Source organism: Pelmatolapia mariae, linkage group LG14 (assembly GCF_036321145.2).
Source record: "Pelmatolapia mariae isolate MD_Pm_ZW linkage group LG14, Pm_UMD_F_2, whole genome shotgun sequence".
Taxonomy (NCBI): Eukaryota; Metazoa; Chordata; class Actinopteri; order Cichliformes; family Cichlidae; genus Pelmatolapia; species Pelmatolapia mariae.
The window spans coordinates 608,508-621,335 of NC_086239.1; the positions used below are offsets into that span (position 1 = coordinate 608,508).

At 43.1% G+C, this 12,828-nt stretch overlaps 1 protein-coding gene across 1 annotated transcript in view; it reads right to left on the bottom strand.

Moving 5' to 3' along the window:
- LOC134640553 (alpha-2-macroglobulin) overlaps window positions 1–11,023 on the bottom strand; it is a 53,711-nt gene extending 42,688 nt beyond the window's left edge. Inside the window, exons 1-7 of the mRNA XM_063492447.1 lie at window positions 10,590–11,023; window positions 7,559–7,733; window positions 5,707–5,863; window positions 2,048–2,100; window positions 1,150–1,170; window positions 261–429; window positions 65–149 (exon numbers count right to left, since the gene is read on the bottom strand). Of these exons, the coding sequence (XP_063348517.1) occupies window positions 65–149; window positions 261–429; window positions 1,150–1,170; window positions 2,048–2,100; window positions 5,707–5,863; window positions 7,559–7,733; window positions 10,590–10,666 (737 nt within the window). The 5' untranslated portion in view covers window positions 10,667–11,023. The remainder of the gene's footprint in view (window positions 1–64; window positions 150–260; window positions 430–1,149; window positions 1,171–2,047; window positions 2,101–5,706; window positions 5,864–7,558; window positions 7,734–10,589) is intronic.
- Window positions 11,024–12,828: the final 1,805 nt, after the last annotated feature.

Consider the following 12,828-nt stretch of genomic DNA (forward strand, 5'->3'; position numbering starts at 1 on the left):
AGTGTGGATTTCCTTGAACCAACACAGACAAGAACACCAGTTTCTGTTCAACTGGGACATTTACTTTCCACAAATCTTCAGTGCTGCCTCCTGATCCAGGACGGTAATCACACTGGGCAGATGAACCTTCACTTCATACTTTGGCAAAACTAGAGAAAAGGAAACAGAGTCAGATCTCCCCGCAGCTGAGAATTTACATAGACTGAGCTCGTAATTATTTCTGGTCTATAAGAGAAGATGCTTCATTTGTTTCCTCCCACCGTATTCTTTGATGTCAAAGCTGTGGGATATTTGTTCTCCCTTGTCTGTCAAGGCAGTGATGGTGTAGCTTCCTTGTACAGCCTCAGGAATCATGGGGTGTGAAAGATCAAGGATGCCGCCAACAACAGATTTATCCAGCCACTGGGCAATGCGATTTGAGCTAGGATCCTACACAGAGTAAAGACAGAGGAGAATTTATTTAGGGATGTCAAATCAAACGAGGTCGTAGCTTCCAGCCTCCAGCTCCTCTGCTGGGGCACACAGAGATGTTTCCAAGCCAGACACCAGATAATCTCTGCTCTTTGTGGATTGTGGGTCAGCCCTGTGACATGGGGAGAAAAAAAACAACACACACACGATCCCTCATCTGAGACGGGCATGCCAGAGTGCTTCCTGGAGCCAGGCATGGAAGTAGGACAAGCTCCTGCAGGAGGGACCAGTGCAATCCAAACATTGCCCAAACTGACTGGAGTGACATTTATCTTAACGAGCTCTCGTTTGGAGAAAAGAACCTATTATAGTCCTCCTCCTGATGGTTGGCTTGTGTAATTAGCTCTGTGATTCAGAGGTAGCTAAAGTCCTTCTTAGTCTTCACAACCAATGCAGTGCAGATATCCAATCTACAACAGAATATTGTAGATTGGATATCTTCTTAAACAGCACCACCCCAGAGAAGAAAAAGTAAATATGGGGGGGAAGGGGAGGGTGCCGGTGAGCAGTCCTCTGCACTTTAATTACATGTCATACAGCCCTCCCTCCATCGCCTCATTTCCTGCCTGCATCTTTGCCGTTACTCTTACAGAAGGCACAAATGGCAAAATCTTTTAAAAGAGCGAAAGAGACATGTCAGCAGTTTCCAGAAGAGATGCCAATTTGAGTGTTTCTTACCTGGAGCGCCACTTCTTTATACTGAAAGAAAAAAAGAAGAGTTTACATTTAGTTTATCTGCACACAGAATTAACACAATAAGGACAATATATTAGAAACATATCAGTAAGGTTTCTTGATAAATGTTGCAATGACTTTCAAGTTTTATTAGTCAGTATGCATGTAGCTCCCGGTTCAGATCACACAGCAGAACCCAATTACTCAGCAAGCACATAGCACTGAGTGTCCCGGTGACAGACGTGAAGGCGCCACACCCTGAAACAACACCACCACTGCCAGGTCTTATTTCCTAATTGGACGATAAGAGTCAAACAACACATGTCCCCCTCCACGGCTTTTTATTACAGTCTTCCTCTGTAAAACCCTTGACACACGTGATATTTTGGCCTCAATTATTTCGTTCTTACATCTCCAACAGAGTGCCGAAAAGAGCAGATGCATAACGACAGATAAAGTCTCACAATGCCACGTCTTCACTACAGCTGGTGGGAGTTACCACCTTCAAGCTAGCTACTTTCATCATGTGATGCATCTGAACGGATTTCACGTCGACTGCGTGCAGTCGTGTTTTCATCCTCTCGTCAAAAAACGGAAAAGGCCCTGAGCCGCTATTGATTCAGATGTTTGGGTCAAATGTAGTGTGCGCCAAATGAACTCTGACAGCATGTTTATCACACTACTCCACACAGCGCTCCACACCCACGCTGTCTTCAAAATCAACAAACAGCCTTCCTTTCACCTCCCACTCTCCTGAACCAAAATAGACCTTACTCTTCAGATTCACTGACTGCCTGCTACAAATCACAGCAGATTATCAAGTTCGCTGCTTGAAATGACTCCACAAATGGCACAGCGGCACATGATTCTGACAGACGAGAACAAGTGGATAGAAACCTACCACTCGTTCCACAGGGATGAAATTGGCATCCATGGAGACGATCCGGAATTTGACTTTAAAAGAAAGAAAAAAAAATACATTACTATACTGTATTTTCAGTTATTGCACAAGTGGATAATGAGAGGAAGCAGAAGACAAAGGGAAAAAGATCCTGGTGATAACAGATGGACTAAAAAGAAGCGAAGCAAAGCTAAAAGTGTATGCAAGCACCAGAGTCTCTCTTTATACTCTAATGAATTAGAGGCACATGTCAGATTCAGTGGGGGAAAATGAATAAATCATGTTGATATCTATACTGATACAGACTGGTCACCGTGTTAGGAAAGGATGCCCCATCATTTGATGGAAATGAAAATCATTAGTCTGCAGACGGCTGAAGAAAGAAAAACCCTGAAAATCAAAGTGAATGATGGTGAAGACGAGTTTGTTTTACTGAAATGCAGCAACTCAGAACGGTGCTCAGCAGTTCGTGTGACCCCCACGTGCTTGTCTGCATGCCTGACAACATCCCGGAGGATCTCCTCCCACATCAGCACCAGGGAATCACTGAAACATGATGTCCCAGAGGTGTTGGTGTTGGATTTCGGTCAGGTGAACGTGGTGCCAGTCCACGGTATCAGTTCCTTCATCCTGCCAGGCATTGTTGTGTACCAGTCTAGGGTCTGAGAATGGCTCCTAATGACAGTCAGGATGCTGTCGAGGTCTGTGTGTCCCTCCATGGATACGCCTCCAGTCATGCAGAACAATGTTACAGGCAGCATGTTCTCCACGGCTAGCCCACACCCTTCTACAACTGTCACATGTGCTCAGGCTGAACCTGAAGCTCATCTGGGCACCTGCGGTGGACCTGACAATTCTGGTACACTCAGGAAGAATACTGGAATACTAATAACACTAGCTCCATAGGTATCAGTAGTGATACTGACCCCAGCCAAATGCAAAACTAGTGGAAAACAGTCAGAAAAGATGAAGAGGGAAAAACGTCAGTGACCTTCAGCTGTAAAACCTTTCCCCTTTTGGAGTTGGCTCATTGTTGTCCCTGTAGCACACCTGTTGTTGCCTTCATTAACAACCCTGTCTGATACTTAACTGATCAGATCAACACCGCCCGAGTTTCAGTGACCTGGAATATGTATCGCATTAGTCTACGGTTGCTGTTAGCCTTTTTTACACAGAAAAATATATCTTAAAATGTATTGCCTATTGTTGTAGGCAATACATTAAAAAAACAAAAAAATCCAAAACATTTTTAAGGATTAGCTACTGATGACGTCACCTCAGCTTGAGCTGAGTGGTTCTGCCATTGGTTAGGAAAGATGGATGTGTTGAGGAAAGGCGGGTGTGACTGTGACACAGCCAATGATCTTCCGTTTTGAAATGTGGTATGACTAAGGCTACGTTCACACTGCAGGTCTTAATGCTCAATTCTGATTTTTTGATCAAATGCGATGTTTTTGTCTGTTTGTTCAAACTACAAATAAAATGTGACAGCAAACGCGCTCTAGTGTGAACCCTCAAAGCGTCCCGCATGCGCAAAAGAAGACGTCACACACAACGCGCTCTGTTTAGACCCAGAGCAAACAGTATTGTTTGACTGTGTCGGACTTTACGTTTCCCAATTTTGCTTGAAGTTATAAAGTTATTTTGTTATTTACATATGGCCTAATAATTCGGATACGGGTCGCATAGGGTCAAAAAAGTCGGATTTGATGCGCTTTCACCTGCAGTGTGAACGTAGCCTTAGATTTACAAAACAGACTAAATTTATTGCCACCTGGTGGTCTTCAGACAGAATGCAGGTTTAAGGCTCTTCTGTAGGGATGGGTATCGTTTAGGTTTTATCCGATACTGGTGGCAAACCGGTACTTTTGAAACGGTGCCGGTGCTTAAACGGTGCTCAAACCGGTGCTTAAAGAATGGAGAACACAAAATTGGTCCAAAAACCTCTCATGTTCAGCTGTTTTTTTTGTAAAAAAAGATAACAATGTTAGCCTTTTCTTCAGCTATAGGGGATATATGGTATCACTCTTGGCTGGAAGCAGTGCTTAAACAATGGAAAAAACACAAATTTTGTCCAAAAACCTCTCATGTTTAACTATTTTCCACTTTTTCTTTGGTCATTTTAGCCTTTTTGGCCAGGGTGAAGGGAGTATCTGCCATCAAACAAGAAGACAGCCGCATGTAACTACGACGGTGTTTGCTAGTTCACCTTACATGCATTAATGTAATAACGTGGTTAGCCTACTCAACGTAAATTACACACGAACAACATTAAGCTACTCACGCAGAGAAGAACGGCTGCTGCTGCCATCATCATCCTCATCATTTCTGCTACACTGGCAGGGCTAGGGGCCAGGACTCTACTCTTCGGGTTCTTGGGGGATGTTGCTAACTCCGGGTCCGATAACAGGCACCACACCCGCAGTAGATGTGCTCGGTGTGAGGTCTCGCAGCAAGCTATCAAACACGGCGCATTTCTCGGCTTTAAAAAAACGCTATGCGTCGCCAGGTGTTTCATCGGATTCGAGGTGTTACCTCCTTTGACAGTATCACAGTACCAGCTTAAAGCACTTGTTGCAGGCTGCTGAGTTTGCATCTTTTGCTGTGAAGTACAGCCAGACTTTTGACCGCTTCGCCTTTTTAATCTGTAGCTCTGCTCTAAAAGAACGTACGTACCTGGACCCGCCTACTATCCTCGGAAACGTAAAATGATTGGCTAGAATTGGCTCAGGAAAAAAAAAGCACCGAAATAAAGCTTTTCGGTCTGGTTACTACCGTTTATGTCAGATGGCACCGGACACCGGTACCCATCCCTACTCTTCTGTATCGGGTTCATTTTTCTGACGCTGCAGCTACAGCCATGTTTTATTCCATGTGCGATTTGGTGAGCGTGGCTTAGCTGGCCAAATAATACCAACTGAAAGCTGATTTCACAGTGACACGGTAAAGTGTAATGTTGCTTCTGATTGGATCACCTGTGTCTGCAAATGGAAAGCATGAGACAGATTAATTTAGTTAAAAATATATGTTACAGTATTCTTGTGGTTATAGCTTTGAACGTGTTTATAGAAGCTGACTGACAAGCTCATTTTGTTAAGACTGACACCAATTTATAAACTGTTATATGGGCCAAATTTATTTTTGATTTTTACTCAGACTCATGAAACATAACATCATTTATGAGTCCTTACTGAAACACTATGACAACGCTATTAAAAAATAAACTTGTTTTACTGTCATAACAAGTTGCAGAATACCCAAAAGAGTTAAAAAAAAAAAAAAAGTTAAACTACACTAGGCTAGATCATCTTATCTTAATCAGAGTTATTCAGGAGTTAGTGCCGTCGAGTGCTAGTGCAGGCTGCTAAGTGGTCAAATAAACTCCTTTTCTCTTCACCCACTCAGTGTGTAGGCCTTTCCTACTTTAAATATGAACAGCCTCTCTCTAGGAAAGCACCCTTCTTCTGTGCACTGAACAGAAAACAACCCTCAAGTTATCAAGCTATTAAGTGGTGGCTCAGCGTTATGCAGATATATCAGACCAAAAATGTGCAAGCGCAGCAGAATGGGTAAGCAGTGCAGATGAGACGGCGCTGCAGTAGCGTATCGCTCCTTCTACCACACAACAGCTCCAACACCTTCACACTCACTCCACCTACCAGTCTGTCCAGGTTTGTAGATGGGCTTATCAGTCCGGACGATGTGGATGAAAGCTGGAGGCTCGATGACGACTTTGGTATGCTTGCTCGTCAGATTTTTTTCATGGAAAATATTGACATAAACTGTTGCCACAGTTCGGCTGCGTACTACAGGGACCTGCAACACCAGCAAACACACATTTGTCAGAGATGGAAAAGGTTTCATGCAGAGCACAATCTGTACTTTTCCTCCACAGCACTGTGTAACAGTCTTGAGCCGCCGCTCATTTCTTTTTATTTTCAAAGATATACACACTAATTATATATATATATATATATATATATATATATATATATATATATATATATACATACATACATACACAGCTGAAGAAATGATTTGTTTTTGAGTAACAAACAACCAAGATATAATTTTAAATTGTTTTTTTTTTTTGCCAGGTTAGCCTTTTTACGTAGACTACATTGGTTCGTCCCAGGTGTTACACTCCTTTTCATGCATGAATGAGTCAGAGGTTAGAATAAAGTGAAAAAATAAATAAAACACATTCCACTGAAAATGGCCAGAACACAGTGTAGACTGCAAATGGGTGAAAGTGCAGCCAAACACATTGAAAGACTTTCAGAAAGTCTGAAGAACTAATGCTGAAAACCACTTTAAAAAGTGACAGTGTTGGCCCGGTTCCTTGGACGCAAAATGTGTGGCAGCTCAAGACTTTTGCATTAAACGTGTCATAAAAAGCCATCTGAGCTGTGCTACTCTTAGGGAACAATGTTGCACACAGTTAATTATGAAATGCTGTCACACTGCATGTTTTCACTTGTTAATGCTGCTGTTACATAACAAGGACCAGAACCACTTCCAGACATGTCAAAAAGACTGTTGTGTTCAGATGTGTGTTGTGAGACTGAGCGCAGGGGTGGCTTCCAGAGCAATGCAGGTACATAGCTAGCCTCTGGCAGAAAGCAGTCTTTGTGCCTAGAGACAAAAACCAGTCCTGCAACAGGGCCAAATAGCAGGAACAAAGTGAAACTAAGTGCTACTGTCACAGAGGCTATTTGGGTCGGCGGGTCGTTCCACATCAATATGGAGCAAGGCCTGCAAGTTGCGTAACAGCAAGCAGAGGTGTGACATAAAGCAGAGCTGCAATTTGCAGAGAACCCACTGAGGCTGGCAGTCTCAGTCATGGCGCCGGGAGGATAATTAGGTCCAACCTTGTGCCAAGATTTAAGCCATTAGCTTAATGGATGGTGATAGGAATTCTGCTTGGAAACCACGCTGGTGCATTTACTGTCTACAAACAACACAATACAAAGCTTTTTGGTTTAAAAAAAGTGAAATACTGTAAATACCACGAATCACTGTTCGCGATTAGTCATACTGGAGGTACATCATCGAAAAACAGCTGCAATTCAGCCAGAGGACGTTCTGAAGACAGTATTTAATGAATCAGAGTGAATATTTGTTTACACCAGCTGTGTAGGAAACAAAGAGAACACTTCTTATTGTAAAAGGAAGCTGGTTTCACGGATAAAACACTAGGAGCTAGAGCTGATTGGTCTGTTTATGATTTACACTCTGGCGTGATGGCGTGGGATAACCACGAAGCAGATTTAATTCACAAACAGAAACTTCCATGTGGTTAGTGCTACAATTAAAATTTCAATCCCTTTATATCGAAAACATAATGAAATATTCCAGAAGAAAAATGTTTACCCAGTGAAATGTGTATTTCTGGGCTATGGTCTAATAGGACCCCGCTCATCCTGAACTATCCCCCCACATGAAACTGGAAGTGTGGAGAGTGGGAGTCTGAGTATTCACAAGTTCTTTTGTGCTTTTCTTGGATCTGACCTGGAAGTTTAGGCAGCGGTAGAAGTCCTCATTTACTTGCTCATCTAAGATTGTGACAGAGCCCTCAGTGAGGCCGATGACCATGCGCACAGGCTCAGTCAGGCCGTGAATTTGGGCACACAGGGTCTCCTGTTTCCCTGCAGCCACACGCGAACTCACAGTCACTGCATAGATCCTGCAAGAAGAAGAAAGTACCCTCATTAAAAAAAACCCCCAAACTGTTAGCACTTGTTTAAGTGAAAAGCTAGGAGAAAAACAACGCCAAGCATTAAAAAGTACAACCTTGCTCCATGTTAAACACACGTTTGATTTAGAGAGATAACCGCTAATGTTTAAAAAGCACAAACTTCTAGCGTGTTGCTACAGCTAGCTGATAAATGGTCCAGTTAAAGAACTAAATGAGTGTGGCGCAGGGTTAAATCCTACAACCATTAGGGCTGGTCGATATAACGATATATATCGGATGACGATATAAAAACGTCTATCGTTTAATTTTACGCTATCGTTTTTTTCGTGGTGTCGCAAAATAAACTGTTTACGGCAATATTTTTTCATCATTTTGATGGTCACTGTAGTGGCTATATTAATATCTTAAAGTTCTCTCTTTCGCTTATATTTTATATAACCACACTACGGACAGACAAGCGCCTGTTTTTATGCTTTGTCGTTAGCAACAACGACGGTAACAGCATCGCGTGTCCGCTTGTTTATGTTCCACATAAACCTTTCACAATAAAGCTCAAGATCCTGTTGAGACTTTTCAAAATAAACTGAATCACGTGAAAGAGCAGATTATTTACGGATGAGAAGTAAGAAAGAGCCGCCAGGTGCTAAAAAATAAACCTTAGACTAAAACGTTAGAACAGGCTTTGCCCCGCAGCACGCCGTGTAATAAATACTCACAAAGAAAACAGCGGCTGTTACAACTTATGCCTAAAAATTTATAGTTTCATGCATCGGTTAAAACACTCGACTCCAGCTATATGACGCGCAGCAGGAAACACTTCCCGCAAGACGAGCTGCCCGAGATTCACAGAATTTACAGAAAATGTTACATTTTTGTGATTTATATCGTTATCGGGACGATAGAATTCTTATATCGGGATATGAGATTTTGGTCATATCGCACAGCCCTAACAACCATCATCTGTTTCTTTGTTTCAAGGTGAACGAGTTTGATTTAACCTCAAACAAAATCAGTTTCTTGTTCTCCAACATAAAAGTTAACACCCTGCATGTGAATTATGTAGCTTCTAAGAGAAGGAGTGTGCTAACAAGCCGCTACGTGAGAAGTTAAAAGCATTCGATTACAGCAACACACTGAAATTCAGTGAGTGACTCATTCGGTCACAGATGTTTGTTAAAGCACACAACATGGCTAGGTGACTGGAACCAGTACTGAAAAACACCATCAAACATTAAAAGGATACAATTTACTTTTTCTGGAGGGAACCAGAGTTATAGTTCTGATTTGGCCTGCAAAAATGTCATTCCTGCATAGCCCAGTCTTCACTGAGAAGCCTGATTGGTTTGCAGTATTTGTTGAATCTATCAGCTGTCACATCAACAACAACAAACAGTGTTGATTTATTTCCACTGGCAACCCTGCATGCCCATTCTGTAACACCAGAAGGTCGATTCTGTTCATCTGGGTGTATTTTTCTTCAGTAGGACTCCAAAAAGTCACCTGGATGTGTGATGAAAGTTTATCTCACTGAAAATGCTAGATCCAGATAAGTGAAAATCAGCTGTCTGGGAGAGCGCCAACAAGCATGCATGAACTCATTTTATAACTTCCCTTCACGATGTTTGACAAACGATAATGGGACGTTGCTTTGCTTCATCTTGGTTTCATCTGTTTCAGAAATGTAGAGTGTATTCAGCCATCTGCCATTACCAGTTGGGGGTGAGGGGAGGAAGACAGGACAAAAGACACTATGCTGAAATACAGAACGGTGTGTGAACACACAGTAAATGAAAAAGGGTGAATGAAGGAAAGTGACTGTAATTCCTAAACAGTTAAAGCAACAGTTTTTATTTTAAAATCCACTGTGGTGGTAGAGAGAGGCAAATGTATCCAAAACATCAGTCATCTTCCAAAAATTTATGGACCTAACTGTATGTAACAGAAATACTCCCCATTATGAATTTCTTCTTAATGTACCTGCTTGTGCACAACACATATAGTCTAGAGAAACTGTGTGCACTGTATTTTTATTTCAGCCCTGGAATCAAAAGGGAAGCAGAGTTCCAGTAACTCCTGTATCCCCACGCCATCCTTCCTGCACAGCGGACATATTCATCCAAACAACCACACAAGGCCCATATAGGTTACATGTGCAAATGAACATTGGAAAACATCAGCAACAGCCATGATATCTAGCTTCTAACGAAGCACTCTGCTGGATTCTCTGTGTTGACGCTGCTTGGCACACAGGGGCCTGCTGCTGCCAATGAGAAATAAAGGACACATTTAATTGAGTTTTGGGTGGTGCTGCTGAGAATATTGATGCTGTTTTTGCCAGAGAGAAAGTTGCACAATGATGAAAAGTCATTTGACTCCCAGTGTAAACTATGAAAGGCATGCGAGCCATGATGATTAAAGTTTAGAGCAAGCAAAAAAAGTCAGGATGGAAAATGTTATTCGGCCTTCCAGTATCATGAAAATCATGTCCTATTTACACTCTACTCAGGTAAAGCGCTAGAACAGGTTATTAATCAAAAGCTGGTAAGTTGTACCAGATGGGACATGCGCGTAGACACGCACACATAGTCTTTGCTCATTGCATAACACTGTCCTGTGGCCACACACTGGACTTTCTGCCTCACCAGTGGAATGGTGCAGGTTTTTCGTGATTACACCAGAATCGAGTGCCAAATACATGATGAAGCTGCGCGTGCCATTTTTTTAAAATAAAGTTTTTCCAACACCACCTCGTGCAACTATTTGGACGCGTCTTGGCGCGAGGGGCAAGCCAAACTTTTGCACAATGACATGCATGAGTTTCGTTAGAAATATACGTTTACTTACGTGTCGTTGAGCAAGGCCGATGCTTGCACGAGAGCTGATGAGAGTATGACAGCAAACAGCTGAAGGATATGTGCCATGGCTGCAGAGGAGAGTCGGTGCTTTGCGAGCAGCGACACGAGCGGAGCGAACCGGACTGCACCGGAGGAGGAGGACGGACTTACAACCCCAGGGCCCGGACCCAGAGAGAGAGAGAGAGGGAGACACCGAGGGATGTGCGTGGTACCAAGTAGCTGTAAGAGAGGGGGTCTGCTACAGTGATTTGCTGTTTTTACCGCAAACACAGCCACCCCCTCTTTCCGAGTCACTCCCCCCAACCTCGTTGGACCTTTGCAGCCGCCTCCCTGTTCCCGAAAGACTCCCAAAAGTCTAATTACACGCGCGCGCGCACACACACACACACAGAGTCCTGCCTGCGGACAGTGTCTGCTGCTCGAGTTTCTGAAGAATTTCGGGAAAGCCCAGTGGGGGCTGAGACGAGAGTGGGTGGAGAGGTCTGATACAGTCGTGATGACCCTGCACTTTGAGCACCTGTTGGCCAATAACAGTCAACGGGGCTTTGAAAACAACAAAGATAAGGCAGGGGCTCTGTGTCCCCCAAAGCCTGCAGCTATGTGAGCTTTTCAGAGTTTTAGCATTTAGCGTTTCCCCCTAGAAACACTAAACACTAGAATTACAAATGTCCTCGTGCGCTACCTTCACATGCAGGAGATATGAAGTTTTCTCAAATGATGAGAGCAATATTAAGCCCAATCCAATGTTTGCCACCAGCAAACTCTTTAATCCCACTCAGCCTAATTGTTATGCCCTGTCTTGTTTGTTTGTTTGCTTGGATGATAAGATCAGTGGTATCAGGTCACAGTTCAAGCCTGGAGCCTGTCAGCCTGCCCGAGTGTCTCAGTTCTGTTCTTTGACTTTTATCTGATTTTCATGACAGATCTCCTTGATATCCGCATTTCTAGCTGACATTATTCCTAAAGCATTTCTACCTCCCACTGGCTTCTGACTAATGTCAGTCAGTCGACAGAAGTTGACAGTTGACAGAATGATAACACAGAAACAACATTACTAATGTTATTCTTATTCACTTAGATAAAGGTGAAAATGGAATTTTAGATTTATTTGATTTATCAGCAGCTGTTGACACCATTAATCATGTCATTCTTATTGAGAAAATATGGACCTGTGTTTGTATCTCTGGAACTGCACTGAAAAAGTTTTCATCAAACTTTCAGTTCAGTTTTATTTATACAGCACCAAATCACAACAACAGTCGCCACAGGACACTTTATATTGTACAGTAGACCCTACAATAATACATTCAGAGAAAAACCCAACAATCATATGACCCCCTATGAGCAAGCACTTTGGCGACAGTGGGAAGGAAAAACTCCCTTTTAACAGGAAGAAACCTCCAGCAGAACCAGGCTCAGGGAGGGGCGGGGCCATCTGCTGTGATTGGTTGGGGTGAGAGAAGGAAGACAGGATAAAGACATGCTGTGGAAGAGAGACAGAGATTAATAACAGATATGATTCAATGCAGAGAGGTCTGTTAACACATAGTGAGTGAGAAAGGTGACTGGAAAGGAAAAACCCAGTGCATCATGGGAATCCCCCAGCAGCCTACACCTATTGCAGCATAACTAAGGGAGGATTCAGGGTCACCTGGTCCAGCCCTAACTATATGTTTAGCAAAAAGGAAAGTTTGAAGCCTGATCTTAAAAGTAGAGGTGGATAAGCAAATAAATCTAAAAGTTAAAAGTACTGAGGCATATGTCCATAAACCATACCATAAAGCACTCTGAGACAGGATATTTCTAATTTTAGCTGCGGCCAGGGTCTCTACAGGTAGCATGAGGTGGTATCTCGACCCTACAGAGGCCGCATATGTAGTCTAATTCCTTCAGGATGGCACATCAATATGTGCCATTACCAGAAGGTTTGCTGTGTTTCCCAGCACGGTCTGAAGATCATGGAAGAGATTCCAGGAGATAGACAGTTACTCTACGAGAGCTTTAGAGAGAGAGGTCCTTCACCATCTGCAGGACTAGTATCTGCACCTTTGTGTAAGGAGGAACAGGACCAGCACAGAGATACAAAATGACCTCCAGCAGGACACTGGTGTGAATGTCTCTGACCATACAATCAGAAACAGACTTCATGAGGGTGGCCTGAGAGCTCAACATCCTCTAGTGGGCTCTGTGCTCACTGCCTGGCACCGTGGAGCCTGATTAGCATTTGC